At 34.4% G+C, this 24,096-nt stretch overlaps 1 protein-coding gene across 11 annotated transcripts in view; it reads left to right on the plus strand.

The window, feature by feature from the left end:
• VSTM2A (V-set and transmembrane domain containing 2A) overlaps positions 1-24,096 on the plus strand; it is a 62,822-nt gene that overhangs the window by 11,647 nt on the left and 27,079 nt on the right. Inside the window, exon 5 of one of the 11 annotated variants that reach the window (XM_012571833.5) lies at positions 11,979-13,717. The exons of 7 other annotated variants lie outside the window; for them this stretch is intronic. In XM_012571833.5, the coding sequence (XP_012427287.1) occupies positions 11,979-12,025 (47 nt within the window). In that variant the 3' untranslated portion in view covers positions 12,026-13,717. Of the gene's footprint in view, positions 1-8,730; positions 11,885-11,978; positions 13,718-24,096 lie in introns of those variants that run through there. 3 more of the 11 variants (XM_004174696.6, XM_002186514.7, XM_072924372.1) reach the window with 3 other exon arrangements.

Here is a 24,096-nt window from a genome sequence, read left to right on the forward strand (position 1 = left end):
TGCCAATGCTCTGTTAAAGCACTCAAAGCCATTAGTTGCTTTTCAAACTCAAGAAGATCAGTCTCAGAGAATTACAAATGAAGAAGTGACAATTAGGTCAATTTTCTGCCTGCTTATATACAGACTCTGCACATTTCTAGCAACTTTTTGTTCTTTCATGAAGTAAAAAATTCATCTATCAAGCTATCTACATGCCAAAACTTCCTGTTATGATGGCAGAGTTCCAACTAATGACTTGAAAAGTAACTCAAAGGAGAAGGTGATACTTACCTAGGCAGAATGACCTGGATTCTTGGCATCATAAATCACAATGAGAAGCTTATCATCAGGCATGAATGCAAAAAAAAAAGAGGATAAAATTTTTTTCTTCAATCTGTTCATACTTATAAACTGAGGACATTACTTCCTGTCTCCATTTTTATCTAGAGAATCTAGGAAACTTTTGTCATCAACCTATTTTAAGCGCTAATTTTATGTCCAGTTTGGAATCTTTCAGAATATAAACAAGTTTCCATGTTGGGTTTTTTTAATTCTTTTTAATTTATGTTCCATCTCCTCTCAAAGCAAAGGAACAAAATGTCTGCTCTACCCTCCACCAAGGTGACAGCCACCATTACTGCTTTCTTCCCTAAAATAATCTTTGGCTTTCATGGTTACTGTTTTGGAAACTGAGTCCCCAGAAGTCTGGGACACACCAACCATTACTGTGATTGTGGCTTAGTAAAAAGTCATGTTTCTGTTTCCTTTGGACTTCATGAAAGCAAAAGCCCAATTACATTTTTGTTCTTCTTGTTCTGGACCTTATCCAGCTGTTCTCAGAAATGCTTGCAAAAACACTATTCCAATTTACACGTATATACACTGCAACCTCTGTTTTTACTTGAAATATACACTTTAATTCCCTCTTCATGAAAAGATGCTGCTCTACTTCTTTTAGCTTCTCAAAATAATGGAATCAATTCAAACCATGTTAGTTGATGTAGCCCTAATAGCTATTAGCTCTTGACCTTGAAACTGTAAACATCTTTTGAGAGGTGCTAATGTGCTCTGAGTAAATTAATTGACAAAGCAACACCTTTACAGCAGCTAACCCTCCACCCACTGTTTTGTTTTTTTTTTTTTTAAGGCAAGTATTTCCAATGTAAAATATGTAAAATCCACTCAATAATGCCTTATGTTTCTTTTAAAAAAAACACATCTTAATTTCTTATATGTGTACTTAGTGATAGAAGAAAGTGCATACAAGTACTTAAAATCCTGTTCCTAGTGCTTAGTTCACCTAGACCCAGAAACAAACTTCCTGGTGTATCTGCAGTTCTAACTCCTGTCACAAGCACGTTACCTGTTTTTTGTAGCCATCCTTCATTGCCTTTGCCAATCACTGATACTATACCACTGTCAATTTCTATTCATTTTCCTCTTATAAAAACACAGGTTTGGGAATTAAGAAGAGAAAGCAATCACCAGCTTGTTCCTTTTTTTTTTTTTGTTCTACAAGTTTGAGCATTTGTGCAATCCCACATTTCCGTAACCAGACTGAATACTTCATTCTTTCTGAAATCAGAGATACTATTTTCAACCTTAGTTATGCCCATGCTTAAACACTGATAATGAATCACAAGAGAAAATAATGGTTTTCTGAAATTTCTTGAGACAATATTTGGGATTTGTTGTTAAGTATATTACAGCATCACTGGAACTAATATGTAAAAATGATGGTATTTGGATGCTGCATTTGTTACTTTTTTCTCATGAAGCTGTTCAAGAAACAGGGAGAACAGACACAGTTTTAACTAAATGTACAAAATCTAAGAAGATAATGTTACCCTTTACCCATCTACATTGTAGTTTATATAACACACATATACTGAGATCTTTCTTATTATTTTAGTAACATTAGCAGTGTGTTTCACTGTCAGTCATTGCTATATATGCACTTAATCATATATCTTCCTTTCATTTAGCTTCTTAAAAATAAACCTTTCAGACTAACCTCGTGTTTAGAACAAAATTCGCATACAAAGCTCTGGTAAGAGACCACTCAAGAGCTCTCAGAGTAGCAGAATTTTAGTTTTCTTCTACATGCCTGATACAACTTTCTTTGGTAGATACTACTATTTGCAGATTGCAGGTGGGCACACATTCAGTAAACAAAGAGAAGAAAATAAAGGAAGAAGAGAGAAAAAGAAAGGGTGGGGGGGAAGCTGTGTATGATTTGTTTGTCAACTCACTCAAATTGCTTTGCATTGCTTCACAATCAGACAGATTGCACTGGGTCACCAGAGATTGCAGCATATGTGACAGGGCCTGCTCTTGAAGTAACTGATGGGATTTCCTTGCTTCAGAACACAACCCATTTGTTACATGACAGATATACAGCAAAGCAGAGGATATTTTTGCTTTTTTCAGATGAGAAGCAGGAAATTTACCTTCTATGGTGTCCTACTTCATTATGAAAAACCTTTGCATCACATAAAATGGAAAAGAATGGTTGCAATTATCTGCTGGCTGGAATGGATACAACTCTGCTGAAGTCTAAAGGATGCCATTCATCTAAAATAGCAAATAAATTTGGCTAAAGGATGAGGATGAAGATGAATTCTCCTCTACTCATTATGTGAGAGTGAATTACAGGAAGAATTGAAGCTTTGCTCTGCTTGTACCAGCTGATAAAGTTTAGGGCAGTGAAGGTTTCTGGGAACTGAATGAAGGGAAGGAAAACATCTGAAAACTGCTCTTTTTAGCTCACAGATTCAGAGGGAGAGGGCATTCTTGATGGCGTGTTTTGTTGCTTCAATTATTTTCTGTGTGCTTTTTCTTCACCTTTGATCAACTTTTTTCTAGTATTTCTCTTTGAAATCTTAGTCTAGACTAGCTAGAAAGCTCAACAATATCTTCTTATTCCCTAGAGAAGGATTTTATATTTTATTAAATCATTTAAAACTTCAAAGATACTCTGAGACTATCACTGTATTTATGCTAGAGTAATAATAAATTCTTCTTTGTTGATGATAAAGCTGGATGGTGCTTGAAGAGAAACTAATGATCTTGCTGCATTCCTTGAGAAGAGTACTCCAAACTCCATTTTACCCTATCATAAGGAAGTTGCCACTGTACTTTTTGGCAGTGCAAATTGTTAGCCTGTCTGTGTGTGGGTGTTCTAATAAGATCCATCTCACTGAAGTTTGATCCCCCACCTACTCACGAATGCTACTATCTTGGAAAAACCTGCCTAATTTTCTGTGAATAAAATTGTGAAAGTTAGTTGCACAGCCCCATTTACAGTGCTTCAAACATTCAGTCTGTGTGTTCATCAACCAACAAAAATGCAAAGAAAAAATCTGGATGCTACTTATTCTGCCTGCTTTTACTGCTGTTATTACCTCAGCTGCTGTTTTTCCTGACAATGACTGAGGATTTTGGCCACCAAATCACAGCCACGGAGCTATAAGGATTATAAAAATTACTTCAACAAGGCTACAGAAGACAGTGCATCCATCTCCATTCTGTACCACTGAAAGAAAAATTTGAAAAGACAAGATATTTTGTCAAGCAGCAACAATAAATCAATCATGAAATGAAGAACTAGCAGTAGGTCTTACAGGGAGCCATACATTCAAAGGGTGAAAGGCCCTTTAGTAGAATTATAATGTTAGATAATATGACTACATAGGTTTGTGCCTGTCTGAAATGCTGACAAAATAACATGTCAATTACCTATTTTGTACTTTTGTGAATTATTACCACACTTTTAATATTTACCATTTAGTGACCATCTTTTACCTGAAGAATCTTAGACTATTGATTAATGATATTTCATGGTTATGACTGATCCTACAGCTCAGATGTATTTGGCCAAATATTTTGGAGCCTCATTCTCACAGTCCACCATTTTCAAACTAATGTACTGTGGTTGTAGGAGTGATTTTTAAAATTATTTTTATTTGCTTTTTTTTTTTTTTTTCAAAACAGCAATACCAAGAGTGAAGGCTTTGGATTGTGAACACTGATTTAGCTCTAGCAGTTTAAAGCAGTTCTTGCCAGACAAAGTATTTGTCTTTCTCCAATCAGAAGTTATTGTCCCAAATCTAGATGGCAGGAGGAAATACGTGTCCACTGCTCAGCTTTCCTAGTTCACAGTGTCAAGCCTCTATATTGCCATAAAGGCATCAATGACAGCTGTTAAACTAAAAGACGGCTCTTAAATTGAGATAGGCGAAGAGATGGCATGAGGTTTTCTTGTATCACTTTTACTATTGGGGATTTAATTTCTATAAGAGGGGGAGGCAGAGAGATGGAGGCACTATCATCTTAAACTGCTCCAGCTAAACCCATTAAAAACTTGTGAGTCATAGCTCTTAGACAGAGGCACCTTCTGTTAGTCAGAGACATTTAATCTCTGTAACAACTGCATTATTCACCAGGCAAACAAAGGATCAGAGGCATGGTCTCTGCCTCAAAACGCTTGCTATCTAGGAATCAGTCAGAAGAAAACACACTCATCCAGTGGAAATGTAGATTAATTTCATGAAAATAGTTCTTATATAAATGAGATAAACAGGAGACCGGGTTGACTGTATGTCAAACATAAGCCTGAGTGTCAGGCTTATGTTTGACATACATAATGAGAAAAGGGGAACTGCACATCACATATTGAAATATTGACAAAAAATCAGATTTTTTATTCTGTCTGTGTTATAATACCTTCTTTGCATATGTTTTTCATGACAGGGCTGTTGAAGATGATAGTGTAATATTAAGTATCACCCACTTAAATTTTCTTTCCAATAGATGAATGAATTAATGAGATAAAAAAAGCAAAAGGGTAAAAGGACAAGTGAAATTCTCTTTTTCTTCAAATAAAAGTCCTGTTGTAACTTTATGGTATCTTTCAAGAATGGCTACATTTGCTGTTTAATTAAATGTGGTGTATATCAAATATACACAAATTTATATGCACATTACAAAAATGCCGAGCAGTTGGTGTTGGAGGCATGTTTAGTTACAACAGCACAAGCTGGCTACTAAAAAAAAGATATTTTTGTTAACAGCCTAAATTCCACCTTCATTCAGTAGAGGGCATAATGATATGAAAGTAGAATGACAATATAAAAGTATGAGGATGAGTTACCACAGAACAGTCATAAAAAAACTGCATTTGCTTTAGAATCAGCCATTTCATACAGATAAATACAAATGCCCCAGTTTATATTTTTTCTGTCACACTTAAAAAAACGGTCTAAGAGATTTTTTATCTGTGGTTTTGAGAGTAGGATGAAAGAGAAGAATGAGAGGGAGAAGTGCCCAGTGCTGATAAGAGCAGTCAAAAAACCTACTGCCAGTTGTTCTGAAACAATAACAATTATCAATTGCATTTGGATAAGCTTTCAACCCTCCCCCATCATCTTTGAAGTAGTGCAATAGGCATTGTTTCCTGGACTGCTTCTCACACAAGTTTTATTTAAATAGCTAACACTGATATTTCATAGACTATATGCAAACATCTCTTTCAGCAGCCATTTTCCCAAAAAGTACTCTCTCACTGAAATAGAAACAGCTGAAGTCAATGCTTTACTTACACATGTGAAAAGAGTTTAAAACTTTAGAAGTCCAAAGTTGGCACCAGCTAAGGGAAGGAAGAGAAATAGGATGTCTGTTACAAATGGCTGATGTTTGGACATTTGTGACTGTAGGCAGAATGTCATTCTCCTGAGAAAGTCAGGGAAGGTGGAGAGATTGGCTAAATCAAATACACTATCCATTTAATCTTTCTGAAAAGCTGTGTTCAAACTCAGCAGTCACTTTTGGCTATTTTCATCAGAAGAGTACAAATATCTATAAATGTTGATGAACTGTCCATTTTAATTATATGTTTAATGATCTTGCACCTCCCTCCTGTCTGTTCAAGGCAAAAGGATGACAGGGTTGAATCATTTTTGTGAGCTCATTTTCGTCTTTGAGAAAGACATTAGATATTCTCTCAACTTCTTCGTACTTCATGATGGCCCAATTAGGAAGCCTGGGTCTACTCATGAGGCTTAAAAATGAGATATGAACAAGAGCACTTTTTAAAGAATTAAACAGTGAATGATGACTCTCAGATATGTTCTAGTAGAAAGACAAAAATGACAAGAATTAAATATTTCTCTAGGTAGGAGTTAATGTCAGGAATCATGTAGAAAGTGGTGTAGAATTAATATAGTGGTGTGTAGAAGTGATGTAGCAAATAAAATTGCAGTTAATTTTATACCGGTATACCCTTAATTTTAGTTCTGTCCATCTTGGCATTGTGAAAATGAAGAAGTCATTCAAAATCCCACTCCTCTTTCCTTCTCCTTTCATACTGCTATCTGTTGTCCTTTTATAATTTTGTTATGGCTTGTTCTGGACCACTGCCTGAAACTAAGTATAATTTGTCCTACATGCTACCAATATTTGAAGTGTCCTCTAGTTTTTTCTCTTCCAAGTGTTTCCATCTCAAGTTTACATTAGAACATGACCTGAGGTGTAGCTGGCAGCAAGGTAAAGCCTGTGACCTGTCTTAGCCCACAAAGGGTTCCAGAAGTTATTATGGCTCAGATTTCTGGGAGAATTCTCTCCTCTGTTTAGTGTTGGAAAGTTATAACTTTTTTTTTTTTTTTCCCATTACAAGACTGAACACCTCAGGGTCCCTATCTAGTAAAAGCTAAGGATTAAGCATACATCTAAAATCCCACTTCTCTTTCTCATTTCCACTTCTGGGCATCATTAACGGAAAAGGAATAGGCATCAGATAAACAGAGCTTCATGCTGAATGCAAAACCTAAGTAGACTTCAGGGAAATTCAATACATAACCTGTTCTAAATTTCTGGTGTGTGAGACAAATTCATTTGCCCTCTGCAGTATGTGATGAACAAATCACATTATTTTAAGCGGATTACTGTACAGCCAATTGAGAAAAATGGAGTAAAAGCCTAAAAAAAGGGATCTCCATTGAATATGAATACTTACTGCTCAACTTAATTCAGTCATTCAGTTCCCCAAAATTAAACACAGACAACTGAGCCCTAAAACACAGTGAAGAAGTCATTCCCCCAAAGAGGGAAAGGGGAATTTTACATTTGTGGATAAGAAAAATTCTTCCTGAGTTTGGGTATATTTATCCCATCACTATGGAAGAGATATACACAATAGGGATTTATGCAATTCAGAGGAATAAGAATGATAGCAATTGGCAGGCCAGAGGGAAAGAATCTATTTATTGAAAACCCGTGTGAGACATTTTCAAATAAAGATTCATCATATCAGTCCTACTTGGTTTTACCTGTCTTTATGGAAATAAAACTGCAAATATCCTCCAAGTAATCTTATGGTTCATTTATGTCCCCAGTAAAATTAAGACAGATATCACATGAACTTTTACTTACTTTTCCTGGAAATAATGCAAAATTATGACTTTGTCTGGGTTCAGTTGGGGCTGACAAGAAGAGTATTTCAAATCCAGCAATATAAAGCAAAACTAAATGTTGCAAAACCAGGCATTTAAAGATGGAAAACCTCAGGACAAATTCCTTAAAAACGAAACTTCCAAGGTTTCAAGAGCTCTGTCATTTCAGAAATCAGTAGAACAACAAAATTAACTCATACCCAGCACAGCCCAAATATATGTCTCTGAAATGCATGTGTTAATATTTTGGCCTAATGTAATCTGTACAGAGAATCTGGGATGAATTTTTGTGTGACTGGTTGTATTTCTCCTGTAGTGGTCAGCACAGAGCAAGGTCTCTACTAAGGCATTACTCGTTCCTGTGACCAGTGGGTTACTACTTAAAGGAAACTCATTGATACCTTAACTAAACGTATATGTTTAGTAAAGTACTAAAGAAATGCTGTTGAATTTTCCGATTCCTTCTGTTATTAGTGTGAGAATACTCTACATCGTACACACAACTGTAAGGAGACAATTTTAAGAGGCTCTGACAGTTATTGAGGCTCAGAGTGCTGGATGCTATTACATTCCAGAGAAATCCTAAACCTTAAAAGCACAAGGAATGCCAAACTTGCTAAACTTCAATTCTGGCAGATGCAAACTGTTTTTGACCCAGGGTGGTTTACCATGTAGAGTACTTTTACAAATAGAAGATGCTAAAATTTTAGTTCCTGAGGCAGCTGCTTTGTTCACAATTCAGTGTCTTATCCAGTTGTGAAAATGAATGGGCAGAATTATTCAACCACCCCTGCTTGCAAATCCCATGTATCATACACAAATTTTGACTGATCAATATCTTAGTAAAGGCAAGGCATCATGCCTCTTTGCATTCAGGCATGGGATGAGTAACAGTTGCATTTTACCAAGAATTTATATCTTCTAGTGGCTTTATTTTATAATTACATGCTCTAAAATTAATTTTATTAACACAGCAAAATTGATGTTAAGCTGTGTTGATGTTTAGTGGGGTTTATACACCATGAGCCTTAAAATACAAGCATTTGTGACAGAGACTTTTTTTTTATTTTAAAGATTAAGGTCACAATTATTTTTCACTATTTTTTTTCCTTTGTGTTCCTAACATTTAAACAAATCATAAATTCAAATAAAACATGGTTTCAAACACTTTAATGTCATGAACTAATCTTTCATGTTGTTGCACAAAAACTCATAATCACATGCCTTTGGCAATATAGCATTTGTTTACAGGAGAAAGCTAAGTATTTCAGGGACATTTGCCCTTTTGGATATCTGTTACGAGCAGGAAATAAAAGACAACTTATGGGAATTTACATATCACAAGAGGAATTTAACTGGAGCCCCATGGCTGACAGGTGAAATAGTGAGAGTAGTGAGAATGTCTGACCTACACATCAAGCGGAGTTTAACTAATAATGTAGAAATAATACACACATACATTACATGACAGTTCTTCTTCTGAGTGACTGTCTTTGACGATTGTATAATTGCAGTCCAGCTTTACCCAGTGCTGTTGACCTGCAATAAAATTTCATTTAGCTCTTATTATGTTAATTATAAAATAATGCTGGAAATGATGGGATAATGAATAATCAGTTTATCAAATCCACAGCCATATAGACAGCTTTTTACTTACATTAACATGCTGTCTGTTCAGGTGATACTATTCAAGTCCTAGTCAGAATGGTAGACTGAAAACACACCTGCATGGAAGTCTGAATTTGGATACAGTGGAATTGATCCTCTGATTTAAGCACCCTATGACTTCCAGATGCCAAGACAAAATGAAAATTTGTGAATACTTTTTGTCACTTTTTTTTTTAAGATGAAAAACAAAATAATAAAATATGATCAAAAATGACAGAGCAAAAGAAAGAAAAAAATATTAAAAAGCTGCTTTCAGTTTTGCTATGTTCTTTTTCTACTTTTGCAGCTTTGACTCTTGTAAAATTGAAACAAATACTTAGGTTCATGAAGGAAAAAATACAATTCTTCTCTGGAAAAAAAAAATTGAGTACACTTAAACTTCAATTTTATTTCATAAAACATCACTGGAAAGGTGAGAGCACACCTAATAGCCATATATGTCACTGTATATTTCAAGTCAAGTTGTGTGGGCTGATATAGGACTGAAAATTTCTCTCTTTGGATTAAACAGTATTTTGGAAACAAATCAGATTAAGATCTAATAATCAGTTCCCAAGACCTTGCAGAGGATGCTGTCTATTACCGTTTTTTTCCCCAATAATCCTAATAGCCCCTTTTTCCACATATAAACTGAAATTGCTTTCGTTGTTAATTGCCTTAATTTTTTCCAATATGTTTAAAATTTCTTTAGCTTGCACTTAGTGCATGCACTCTAGCCTAAATCCCCTGAAAAATAAACAAACTTGCTGTTTAAAGAAGAGCATGGATGTAGAACATGTGAAATGATTTATGCAGAAACTGAACATTATAAATAAAAAGTTTATGTGCAGGCATTATAAATTACCCTCTAATTTGGGGATCTACACATTGTCTTATTGAAAAAAGTAAAATGATAAAAAAAATCAGAGACTATGTTGTCTGCAAATATGGCACTGTTTTTCCCACTGTCACATATCTTGAGTTAAACTTATATATCATACTTTTTCTCTTCTGCACAGCTTTAAAATTCTCAAATTGTAACATAATTCATTGTTATAAAAACTCTTAAAATACATTCATGAAATTCATCAAAGTTCCATTATATGTATTTTGCAGACAAAATATATGTCTAAGGACCTCTTTAGAGTTGTATTGAAATATATATCCTTAGTTCAGTCAAAAAGAAACAATATTAAATGGAATAAAACAAGTACAAATAATTCAATACATCAGAAAATTATCTAACTCACAAAGATTCTAACTCAGTTTTGCTAACCTTGTTAGGGAAAGAAAAGCCTTCATGTAAAAATCTGTCAACTTACAGTTTTTGCAGAGAGAGAGAACAAAGACATGCTGCAGTAAAACTAAAACCATAAATCGAACTCTTGGATTCGTGATCATAAATACTATCTGTGTAGAACAACACACTGGAAAAAGTTGCAGCAAATTTGCTTGTGCATTTGCTTGTTTGTAATACAGAACAAGTGTCCTGAGAAGCACAGCAAACCACAGCAGAGTACTGCAAGGAACATCAGACAGGCAAGAGAATGGTAGGGCTTCCCACTCACATCTTCTTTCAGTACAAATTAAGCTCAAAGTTCCTTTGGACTTATCTTGGAAAAATGTTATTAATGTCTTTGAGACAAGTTTTCATTTAAAAGTTAATATTTATTTAACAATTCAGTTTATATATGTATAATTGAAATAGTAATTACTGTTGCTTAGAAGTTTTTCTGTATGTGACAGAGGACTAGGGATCTTTTATGGAAGTTGCTATATATGTAACATCTTACACATATATATTTACCCAAGCAAGGAGTGTTTATCTAAAATACGTGATTTAGTTTAATCCCCATTTCAAGAATGAAAAAATTACTAAAGACAGGAACAAAAATACTTCTTGCTTCACTTATAGTTAGCAGACATATAGAACAGTGTTACATCTGAAAACTTAAAAAAAACAAGTGCTTGCCTGTATTTCTTTTTGCTTTCATTGTGTATATTCCTTATGATAAGATAAATGTGCTTTTGGGGGTTTCAATGAAATCCATAATTTATTTTAATATTAAGTACTTTACAAAAATACCTTATACATGATTAATAGATTGAAAAAAACCAAAACAACACTTTATTACAAGTCCATCATTCTCATGGATTACTTATAACACCATTGTTACCCTGTTATAGGACTGATGCCTCTAACCATCAATAATATTTATCCTTTTCAAATATACAACACAGATATAAAATCTATTAATCATGCATCAGTCTGTTCTAATCTGAACTTCTACTTACAGTGCTACAAAATTAGATTTACAGTTTTAACCTCAAGTAATTAGTTTCAAAATATGAATGTAATTCCAGATGATATGGGGAGTTATCAAGTACTAAGACTTGGAATGTAAGACAACTCATGCCCTTGATGTGTGAACACTTCAGTCTAATCAGTCTAGCTCAAAATGTTTTTATTCTGCTAGCATACTAAATATAGCATTGTGGGTTTAGAAATAATTATATTACCATTGTTTTCATAAGTTTTTAAAAGAAAACAAAGTCTGGGATAATATAATTTCTCAAAAATAAATAATCCAAACCTTTTGGCAGTCTGTTTCCCCCTTGTCAATAGCACAATCATTTGCCTGCATCTCCTCCGGTCTACAAGAAAACACTCTTTAGCCACTAGATTACTTTTTTGTTAGCAGTCAGTGATGTGATGCTGGAAATGATTTTGTAAAGAACACTCTGAGGTGGAAGGTATTTGGTTTTGTTCCTCTTGGTTTATGGTTTCATTGGGTAATATTGTTTAAAAAGACAGACAAGAAAAAAAAAAAGCAAATCAAAACAAACAAACAAACAAAAAACCTCCCTGGGACTGAAATACTTTGTATGTGTTGTTGTTTGCAGTGCATGCCAAGACATTCATGGGCACCAGAGCCAACCTGGCGAGCTAATTAAATAAATAAATGTATATGTTTAAAACAGCCTTATAAGGAGCATTGGAAATCTGCAAGATGAGCGAATATCTTATAACTTCTTCCGCAGGTGCGAGGATAGCTACAAGCCATGGACTTTCTGTCCTGCTTCTTGTTTGTGGCTTTGTGAAGGGTGCTTTGCTTTAATCTAAAAGTGCTGACTTTTTCCAATATCACTTTCTCTTCTTAAAGCAAAGAGCAAATCGCCTGTAAAATCCACGGAGCGGACAGCAAAGTTGACCCTAACCTCCAACCATCACTCTGCACCCAATGTACTCTAAATCTCTACACAAGGAGCACCTTCTTCAGGAAGTACAAACAAAATTAATAAATAAATAAAATAAAATAAAATATTATAAAAAAAGAAGAGGATACCACGTTTTCTTGATATATCTTATTTTCTTCGGCGTATCACTGATATTTTATTTGAAGAGAACTGGTGTGATGTAATCAAAAGTTTTGTAACAGCAAGACCTAGTTTCCGTTTCTTTCGGAGAAGCCTCATCCTTGACTTCTCAGGGGTTGGCCTGTGAGTCCTCAGTATTACAGAATTAATCATGGATGACATTTGGTTTCCTACGCTGAAAGAACCGTTCCGGCCTGGAAGCAAAAAGAGGCCAAATAATGAAACAAACTATAGTGATTTAACATAAATAGAATACATAAAAGCTTTATCAAAAAGTCTTTTCCTTATCTTCTTCTTCTTTTTTTTTTTTTTGTATGAGGAATAGGAATATTCTACTAAGCAGCTCAGCAGACTATGGGATGTTGTTTCTGAAAAACATATGAGGATATTTTTCTTTTGAGATTTTTTTTCTTTTTGCTTTCCAATATATTATTTTTTCCCCCTCTGAGGTTTTTTTTTCCTGTCTTTCTGTTTGTTTCTTGTTCAATGATGGCAAGTACCAACTTAGGCCAACCCCTGATGACTATGTGGAGGTTTATATATATATACATCCTTTTTTTTGTGTGTGTGCGTTCTATATTTCAATGTGTTTTCTCTAATTTTGCAACTCCTGTATATGCAAAACTAACTTAAATTCTGTAAATTGCTTACAGTCTGTGTGATATAACTTCAGAGTAGACATACTTTGGTCCTCATGCAAGCCAGTTTTTAATATTATCTGTATGTCGTGCCACCAAGAAACATCTTTATTTCCTTTTTTGACAAAACACCACTTTTTAGTTTTTAATTCAGTAATGTGTGGATTTTGTAATGCATATCTTCACTTTGTCTGGTTTGGCCCCTTTCAGTCCTCTGTTTACTCTGTAAATGCACATTAAAATTTGTTATGGTCTCTAGAAAATGAATTATTTTAGTTTGTATGTTGTGTTGGAGTTCAGATGCTGAAAGCTCTTTGAATTTGTGATGTTTATAGAAGATGAAGTGATTCAATCACTAAAGACTGCAAAATGAAAATGCAGGTTTGCAGTCAAATACTGCACATAAAGGAAGCTTAGAAACAGAAAACAGACAAATAAACCAGAATGTGTCTTTAAGGATGTTCTTTTGGTAAAGAATTTTAGGAAAGTGAATTTATTACACTGATAAAATATATTTGCATCACAGCTCCTCCTACATGGCCAAAGAAGTGTCTTTCTTTGCTTTTTCTGAAAGTGGATTGTCATTACTCATTGATATTCTTAATTAAAATACTTTTTGTCTGTGAACTGAATGTGAGAATTTGGCTGTTGAATGATGTAATATGTGTTACATGAATTACATTCATTAATGCAGGAAGCAAAAATTGCTACCATTTGCAGCTGCAATCAGGAAGGTTTTTTTCTTTTTCCCATCTTTCCACTGATGCTGAAAAATTCACACCCTTTCATTTATCAGCACAGACAATCACATACACCACATGCTTATTATGATCTATTTATAACAGCATTAAGTAGCTGCAGTGTGGTCAGCTGTGTGATTTCTCCTCACTTTGTAAGTACTGCAGAAGAAATTTTAAAAGTATGCTTATTATCTCACCAGTCTGTGGCCTACAGGCCTAACATTTTATTTGAAAATGCACATATGTCTGATGTCTTCCCCCATTACTTCCAAAGGGTAAAGAACAAATAAAAGCATGGAATCAACATTTTGTTAACCTAATGCTTTGAAACAGGCGAATATATTTGTGCAGATCTCATTTCCTATAAATTCTGTTGTATACGCTTGACTGGGAATAGTCAATCTTTCTTCGGTTTTAGACAAGTCTTGGCAGTAGTAAAGAGAGCAGAAGTTCAGCATAATACAAACAAATCAGGTGTAACCATCAGGAGAAATAAGATTTCTTTTATTTCAACATAAAATTTATGACCCACTTAGAATGTTGTATATTGAGAAAGTTTTTCTCCATAGTTATAACAGTTTATCAGGCTACTGACAAAGAAATTAAAAACTCCCCATTAAAATGTTCTGGGTCAAAGCCAATATTGTGGATTAGAGAGGACAGAAAGGGGAAAGAAAAAGTCAAGGGTCAGAGTTTTTTTGAGGTCTCGCTTTCTGAACACACCTGTGGAACCAAACTTTGAGAGTTCTGGAGAAAAATCTCCATTTTCTTCCAGAAAGAGATATCTATGACTGGACGATGTGAGAATATCCTGCTTGAAGCTTGAAAACTTCAGTTTCCATTGGTCTTAACTGGAACCAAATGCTTAATGTCACATGTTTCATTTGTTTACTGTATCCATATATCTTGTATGAATATTCCATGTATGCACATAGAGGCTGCCCATCATGACATAGGGCATTTGACAGCACAGTCTAGCCTCACATTGCTTAAGTTGTTACTGTGTTAAACTGATGCTGTGTTTTGCTTTTAGCTGCTTGGATATAAATCACCATGTACTAGGAATTCAGATTAAAGAACGAGCTGAAATTAAAAGCAGAATTCTAGACCACTTGGTTAGTGTGATGCAAGCCAGAAGACATTCCCATGCTGTGATCTGCTACTGTACAACTGTGTCAGCAAAAAAAAAAAAAAAAAAAAAAAAAAAAGGACAAAAGAAATCTATAGAACTTTTGAAAAGCCTTTAAATTTCCCATGAGATACTAAGAGGACACAGAAATTGTCCTCCTTCCCCTCTCAAAACAACACATCCAAATTCTTCAGATGAGTCTGATCCAGCCCTTCTGGTTGCAGATCTAGAGCACAGCTTTAGTTTCTGCCAATCTGTGTGTATGCAGCAGCAACTGGAGCAGGTATTACATTTCTAATTTTTAAACTATGTCTTAACAGCTATTCTCCAAACTGAGAATCTGCCTGGAGCTCGTAGAATTTCTCAAAATGGAAGTTAAAGTGCAGTAGACACCCTTGTTTCTAAGAATTCTGTTATGAATAATATTTGGCATAGGAATGAAAATACTACTGTTTTCTGCCAGGTGCAGAAATACATTTTTAAATGTATTTTTAAACACAAATACATTTTTAAAAAGTGGCTTAATTAAATCTTGAAAAGCTCCCTCTTGAGTAGGGTATCTAGAAGGGCAATTTGCATCTAGCATTGTAACATCTCTCAATTCAATATCCTTATCCCTTTTACAAAATTAGTCCATTTTTGAGGTGGTCTTTTACATGACTTACGCTTCTAAATTTGTGTCCCCATAGCCTCATTACGTATGGTTACTTTCTTCAGGTCTTTCCAACAGGTTTTGTTTTTCATAGAAGAATATACATGGGTAAGTATGAAACACATTTGTATTTCCAGATATATGCTATCTACACTCCCACACTTTGAGATCTGATGTCTCATCAGGCTAAAAGAAATGTGTTCCAGCCCCATGAGGCGTCAATGACAGCCTTTGTACTACATGGAAAAAAGATCCATGGCATTTTGGTACTGCTACCAGGGCTTAGTACTGCAACAGAGCCTGTCTCAAAAGTTCTACTTTTCAATGGTTATGAAATATTCCTTTAAGGTCTGGAACTTCATTCATAGAAGTTGCTCCATAACATGTTTGAACGTCTCTTTCTTAATTGTATTTGGTAGACTTTAAAAGTCTATTAAGAAAAGTACTAGAAAATTTGAATGGTAAGCACTGAATGTATCAGAAATAATTGTTTACTTTTTACTTCTTTTTCAGTCTCAATATTGAATACTTAGAGCACTCCCTGAAGGCACAGGTCAGAAGTAGGTATAAACATGAGACACCATAGCAAAAATTACAGGACTCTGGAAGTTCATACTTTTTCATCTAATTCAGTGCTACTGTGATTCAAGACCGGAATATAACCTAAAACCAGTTTTTTTTCACATTCATTCTATAAAGTACTTTTGCTTCATTCAAATAAAGTGAGGAAACCGTGACCAGTGCAAAAAATCTGAATGCTTGCCTGATATTTTTCAGTGTTAAACACTTAATTTCTAATTATCTTTAATTTCTAATGATCTTAACCTCTAAAGATCCTAAGTGATATCATAATTGAAATAATCATTTAAGTAATTATTAAAGAAAACAACAAAATGCCCCTCCCCCCCAAAAAAACAAAACTGGCACTGCTGACAATCTTAAATTCCTTTCTTAAAATAAAACTTAAATTAAAAAAAATACAAACCTTTGTCATTTGCAGAGTATGGGAACATTTTTCCATGACATTACTATTGGTAAATGTCAAACGTGGTTTTTAGAGCTAAAAGCATTAGGAACCAAGATTGGGATCATCATATTTTGTAATATAAATTTTTAAAGGTTAATCTTCCATGATTAGCTCAGATAAACAATGCTTAGCACACAGTAAATTGATTAATGCAACTCACTATAAATGCCTTCAGTCTTTTGTTCTGAGCTTCCTAAATACTGATTTGTTTCATTTCACAGTCATAAAGTTTGCACATACATTGACATAGCTAAAAGATTTTACATAGTTTTTCTACTGTTATTCATCCAAAGAAATGTAAGAAGAAAGTTAAATTTGTCGTAACAATGAATTAAAATCAATTGGTGAAGATACTTGCAAAGAAACAAATGTGTGCTTTCTTGAGAGTCAAGTTTAATTGCAATTAATTATTTAAATTCTCCTTTTTGTGTTATTCTTTTTTTGCCAACATTTCAATCAACTTATAAAACAATGCTATATATCTTATTACTCATTACAAGGTGACAGGACAAAATAATGATGCCTTTGTTATGAGAAACCTAGGGGGGAAAAGGTTTTTTAATTTAACAATATTTTAAGCTCTCATTGTTTACCTCAAAATACCTTGAGATATATTAATACATATATAGAGAGAGAGAAAGCAAGAGAGATAGGTATATATAGATATAAATATATATAATTCCCAACTCTATCATGCTGATAATAGAGATGACCTTCAGATGGGAGCAAAGGAATTTTTCAATTATTGAAATGCTCCTTTACATTGATATTACAGCACAGAAAGAGGTCTTATATGTATATGAAACTATTTATTGAGTGACAGCTCATAAGGAAGCCAAAACATACATAATAGACTATTAATTCCTTTCGTGTTTTTATATTCCATGAACTTGAAAAACAAGAGAGAAGATTGCATTTGACAACTAGCTGCTTAAAATAAACCATTTCATTCAAATCTTTGAAGAAACGAATTCCTTATTAAAATGACTTGTATAGCTATAACCTTTAAAAATATATGGGGTTTAGATTTTTAAGAAGATATATATATTATATATATTATTCTTGTACATAAAATTGGGAAGAAAGGAGATAATTTCTTTTGTTACTTCTGATAGAAGATTATGTTCCTTGCTGCTGATTGTCTTCAATACAAAATGATTTAAAAGACCCTTTAAATTACTGACAACCATACTTTGAAAAGAAATATTCTAATTTTTCTGATCATCTACAATGCACTTTAGTTTCTGCATATTAACCCACACTGGTTCAGATTTTAAAAATGTTTTTTCATCATAATAGAAAAGAAGTAATCCATACTTTATTAAAAATAAATGTCAGCATGTTTACAAAACCACCTTAATGTCTTTTTATTTGGTGATTCAGGCACAAGATATGCTTTGTCCATATATTTAATCAGCTCAGTGGGGCTAAGCACTGAAAAAAAGACAAAGGAAAAGCACTGAAAAAAAGACAAAGGAAAGTGGTTCCTAGTTGTTCCACCTACTAATTGAAATGCTGTGTAAGAGAGAAAGCAGAGGTATGATTCTTTCTGTTTACCTACAACAGTCAACAAAGAACCTTCACCAGATCTAACAGAACAAATCACTGCTATAAAAAATAACAGTGGTAGTTCAACTTTGCAATAAGGTGAAAAACAATGAAATTGAATGCAATTTCTTTAGCAAAATGCAAAGTTTTTTCTTCCAAAATTATTACTCTCCCCACAAATATGAAAGAAGGTCTTGAAATTTAGGTCTTTGAACAGGGAAAGTATTTGTCCACCTCTTTCAACTGCACAATGACAATCCTAAAAAGACTCAGCTGTCTCACCATCTCTGTCCTATGTATGACTATTAATCATGAGGGCACTCAGAAGATGAATGTATGTTACAGAATAATAATTTTATATACTTACATCTTTTTTTTTTTTTTTTTTGCTATTTTTAACAGAAATATCTTTTTGTGTCATTTAGTTAACTTTATTTTAAAAAGTAAGGCAATGTTTGTATAATTAATTATCATTGTACATAATTTGTTGGAGTTTTATTTCTAAATAGTTACCAGCATTCAAGATAACAGAACAGGCTTTAAAAGTCTCCCCGTCATTTTCTAAAGCTGTTTGTGTGTCAGAACTACTTGCATTAATGGAAAAAACAACAACAACAACAAAAACAAACAAACAAAAACCCACCAAAAATCACAAACAAAACCTCTTCTCATCTGGAGTTCTTTCTAATCAGGAATAGAGATGCTGAGGAAAGGAGGTGACCGGAAGAAAACTCTTGGAGTGATTCTGGTGATAATGACCTGAACTTGAGCCTTTCTAGTATAATTCCTAGACTTAGCAAGGAAGTAAATTTTGAAAGAACTTAAGATGCCCGTGCAGCAGCAGAAATAATGAATGCAATGCTGCTGTCATTCTTGTGTAAACCACAGGACCTACTGAGTTTACACATGAGCACTTGGCACAAGGGCAGAATACCTGGCCTTGTGTGGATTCTAGAAATCTTAATGCCTGGAGCTGCTAGATACAGGCTACTCCCACCCTTCGGCAGAATTTGTGTAACTAAAAATTCTGTTTCCTTTTTAAAGTTCCCAACCCATAGGACAAATAAAGTATAGAATATTGAAAAATAATGAATATTGAACAGAATTTCTCAGGAGTCTCCTTTACTCTCTGTTTGTGATTGACATCTGTAATGTGGAAGTCCAACAAAACTGATCTCCTCAACAATAACCGCCATAGATGGACTTGGAGAATACTATTTGATGTGAAGTTTACATCCCAACTTTATTTCTTTCAATTTTGAAAAATATGTCAATATTGAAATAAATATAGGCAAATAGAAAGTAGCCAAATGACACATTGTGCCAAAATCCTCAGTCAAAAAATATTAAATGTGATTTCTCAAGTATATCTAATAGTAAACTAAACTCTTTTATTAGACACTTTCAAGAATAGCTGTTTTTTGGTCAGGAAATTTAAGGACAAATCTGGAAATTATGCTCTATTATGCATTTTATTTCAAAAAATAGCAAACTTAGAGCTGTTTGCAAAATTAAATGCTATTTAGTACAGTTATCTATAGAGGTAAACACTATAGATGTTTAAGGCATTTGTCATGAAAATGTACATATAACACACAGAATTGTAGAGACAGACCTGCTAATGGTAACACAGTTCCTTTTCTCAGCAGATGGATGAAGCAGATGGAAGACCTGTGTTTTCTTCACACTTTTTCTTACTGATCAGTAGTTGTCAGCAATAATGTCAATTCTGTTCTGGAAATATGTATACAGTGATTTTTTTTTTCGTATTAGTCTCATTTTTTTTCATCAGACTAGGCTTTTGATAGGTTTTGGAAATATGTAACACAGAAAAAAAAAACGGGGCAGTTGTATAGAAGTATGTGGGCCTTCAAGTACATTCACCAGACAAATACAATCAGATTTTTATTAGGAAAAAAAAAGACATAATGCATACTGTAAGATGTAAGCCATCTTACATACTGTAAGATGAATTTCTATATAAAAATAATATTTGAGACACTATTCAGAAAGATTTGCCCTTACATATGTCAAAAAAAAGGAGGCTCTACTTGCAAAATTCCTGCTGCAAAATTCTAAAACATTTTATTTTCTTGTTGCTAGCTCTATTGTAGTCCACATAATGTTTCAACAGTTTAGGATATAAAGTTGTACAACCATGCTGAAGTGGATGAGAAACATTTGTACAATCTGTTCCACCAGGTCATCTTTGAAGGCTCTGACCGCCCAGCTATAAAATGGTAACAAGCAAGTGGAGTGGCAGAAATGTTTTAAAACAATCATAGCTGTCAGGGGGGGATTTCAAAAGAACATCATTCAGGAAGGTGACACAAGATCTACTAATGAATCAGCAAACAAATGCTGACAAATGCTAACATTGGAATAATTTGTTTCTGTACTAACTGTAGATCTTCCAGAGAAAGATGAATGTGCTCAGTGTGTCAGAATCAATGAAAACACCATTGTAGTGGTTAATGGGCAAAAAGCAGAAAATATATTATGACATATATGAAACAAGCTATGTAATAAACTCTGAAAGTAATAAAATGACATGGCATATGTTTGTGTTGTATGCTGCTGAAGAAAACTACCTGCAGGTTTAAGCTCATTATTCCTGACAACACTGATACCAGAATGTGGCAATGAGATAAAGAGCTCACTCAAAATGAAGTTGCGATGGCCGAAATAACTGTATCCCAAGAACTAACTACATGAGTACTAAAGACAAATAGTAAAATTCTAAGTGAAACTGAACACTTCAGATAATAATAAAACCTACAGATCTAGTAGAAGAGTTTTATAAAAGGCTCTTGTGGTTGTGTAGCAAGCATGACTGAGAACAATTCATCCCCCTGTACTTGGCACTGGTGAAGCTGCACCTCAAATCTCTCTATTTAGTTTTGGGGCCCTCATGACAAAAAAGACACTGAGGCGCTGGAACATGTCCAGGGAAGTGCAATGAAGCTGGTGTAGGGTCTACAGCACAAGTCTGATGAGGAGCAGCTGAAGAAGTGGGGATTGTTTAGCCTGGAGAAAAGGAGGCTTAGGAAGGACCTGATTGCACTCTACAAGATCCTGAAAGGAGGCTGCAGTAAAGGAGTGGCCGGTCTCTTCTACTAAGCAACAAGCAACAAGATACGAGGAAATTACCACAATTTGTGCTGGAGGAGGTTTAGTTTGGATATTAGGAAAAATTATCTCACCAAAAGGGTTGTCAAACACTGGAACAGTCTGAACAGAGAAGTGGTTGGGTCACCATCCCTAGAGGTATTTAAAAGACATGTAGATTTATCTTTTAAGGATATTATTTAGAAGGAGATTTGACTTGTTAGGTTAATGGTTGGACTCAATGGTCTTACAGATCCTTTCCAAACTAAATTATTTTATGACTCTGTGTCTATAAATCTTCACATTTAAAAACTAAATATAGCAATCACTTACTGCTGGTGAGGAATGAAATTACCCTCAGACATATAATTCCATGTACAAATTATTCCAGGAGAATAGTTCTGCTTATTTCTGTGAAGCATATAGATATGGCTACCACTGAACACTAGATATTGAATAAGGTGGACCTCATTACATTCTGCAAAAATGGACAGTGCAGAGATTTCAGAAATTTTTCTGACTGGGAACAGAAGAAGGACCATGGTAATTACTAAGACTGTAATGCTGTACTATGCCTTTTAAATTACCAGTGAAGTCCTGTTTTAAATTTTCAATTTTTGTACACTGTACTTCCTTTTGAGTAGAACTGTGAAAACAATACACTTTTCCATATCCTCCTCTGTAGAGTTTTTAATCTTCAAAAGGAAGACACTAGTGGTTTATGATCAGTTTACTGCCAGCAATTCTTAGTGGGAAGAGAGGTAGATATGGTAGTTATGTCAATGTATCACAAGTAGAGCATTAATCCTACCTCTACAAGGTAGAGTAGCTGACACTCTTATTTTAAAATTAATAAGATTTTGTAATGACGTTGATTGACAATATTATTTTACTCTGGTTGGAGGTACAGGCAGATAATTGTCACATGCCAAGAAAAAGTATCAACTTAGCCTAAGATATTGGGTCATTCTGCTGACTACATGGAATATTATTTAGGAGAAACCTGCCTTGTATTAATTTTTAAACTGATTTCTATCACCATTAAACATTGTGCATTTTGGGAGAGTCTAGCCTTAATCCTAATGCAGTTACAACAATCTTTCTACTGATCATTTGAGCAAGAGTGAATGGGACATGAATGAAAATGAAGGACTGTAGAAGTAATACATAAAAGTTAAACACATGTAGATTGGCATAAAATTTATGATCACTACTGCCTCATGTCTTTCTGGCAGGATCTACCATAGAAACAAATTTTTGCCTTTTCCTCTCCTACTCCCTTAATTTTCTGGTTTCTTCTCATGCATCTATTGTAAAGGAATGTATAAATATGATGTGCTCAATTATTAATCATGTATCATTCAAGCCTGGCAAGCAGCTTCAGAAATAAAAATGCAGAGAAGACTTAAAATTATATCCCACTTCAGGAATCTTACTAAAAATAGCTGGTTCCTATATGAGCCACATCCTGTTGATTTTTATCGCAGAAGTACCAGGCTGGAATTCTAAGCATTCATATACTGTAAGATATATTCGCTTTAAAAAAAAAAAAAAATTGAATAAGTCAAGCTAACTGAATCCAAACTCAGGTACTTTTTTCTGCTGCAGTAGTAGAAAGAACCTAACAGAAGCAGAGAAAATGAAAAGTAAGGAGTGGCCAGAAGAAACCGCTATGTATTGACCGTAACTCTCACATACATACACACACTCCTTCAGCCTTGCATGGTGCATTTCCTCACTGTAGGGAATGAGTGTAATCTATAGCAATAATAAGGAGGAAACAGAAATTTGGAGTGAAGCTAAGTGTGGAAAAAAGGGGAAGAGAGATGTTTTCTCTAAGTATGTAAATGTTTGGTCCTTTTCCTTCCAATATGCAAATAATTAATTCCATATTTATTTTCATTGACAAATTTATTCATCTCAAATAAAGTCTGTTTTGCTGACAATGATAATTAGTAAGTGATCTTCCTGACTCCATACTAATCCAGAATGTTTCTCATTCCTTTTTTTTCTTATCTTCCCCTGTCCTACTGAGGAGGGGGAGTGAAGGAGTAGCTGAGTGTGAGATTGCCTACCAGATGGGACCAATATATCATACCTTTCCTTTTTCTGGAAAAGAAGAGTGGAAAAAGAAAAAAAATAAAATCTTCTCACATATTGTTAGCTGCAGACTGTATGGGATAATGTCTCTGACTTTTCTTTAATTTCAACAAATCCTTACTGGTTGTTTCTAATCTTCTGGAGTGAATTGTTAGATCTCAGAGGCAACTGACTCAAAGGCATACATACACTTCATAAGCTATGTCTCCCTGCCTGATTCATTCCAGGAAAATGTTGGAATTTTTTAAACAGTTCTGAAATTTGTATTCAAATGCAATCTCAGATTGAGCTAATTTTCATTCTGTCAGCAACAAAACGGGCAACCTCCTCCTTTGTCAGGGTCAGAGGTTTAGAGCACTCAGCTCTAGACCACACAACAAGACAATGTCTCATGTTCTGGGTTCTTGTTTCCTTACATTCAGTAACAGCAGCTTGGAGGGGGCAAAGCTTTCTTTTCATGCTGTTACAAAATCTCTGTAATTTCTCAAGAGAGTTGTTGGTGTCAAAATATACAAGATTAAATATCAGAAGGTGTAGAATGACAGTTAGTTGATAAATTGGTCATCTGTGAAACTCAGCCTCTTTAAGGAATCATCACAGAAACAAACTAACAATGTCTATCCAGATGTCCTTGCCATGTACTTGCTATGGGTGACTACCTCAAACAAGCTTGGTTTTTTTTTTCCCCTGATCACTGCCTGC

This window comes from Taeniopygia guttata, chromosome 2 (assembly GCF_048771995.1).
Source record: "Taeniopygia guttata chromosome 2, bTaeGut7.mat, whole genome shotgun sequence".
In the NCBI taxonomy this organism is placed as follows: domain Eukaryota; kingdom Metazoa; phylum Chordata; class Aves; order Passeriformes; family Estrildidae; genus Taeniopygia; species Taeniopygia guttata.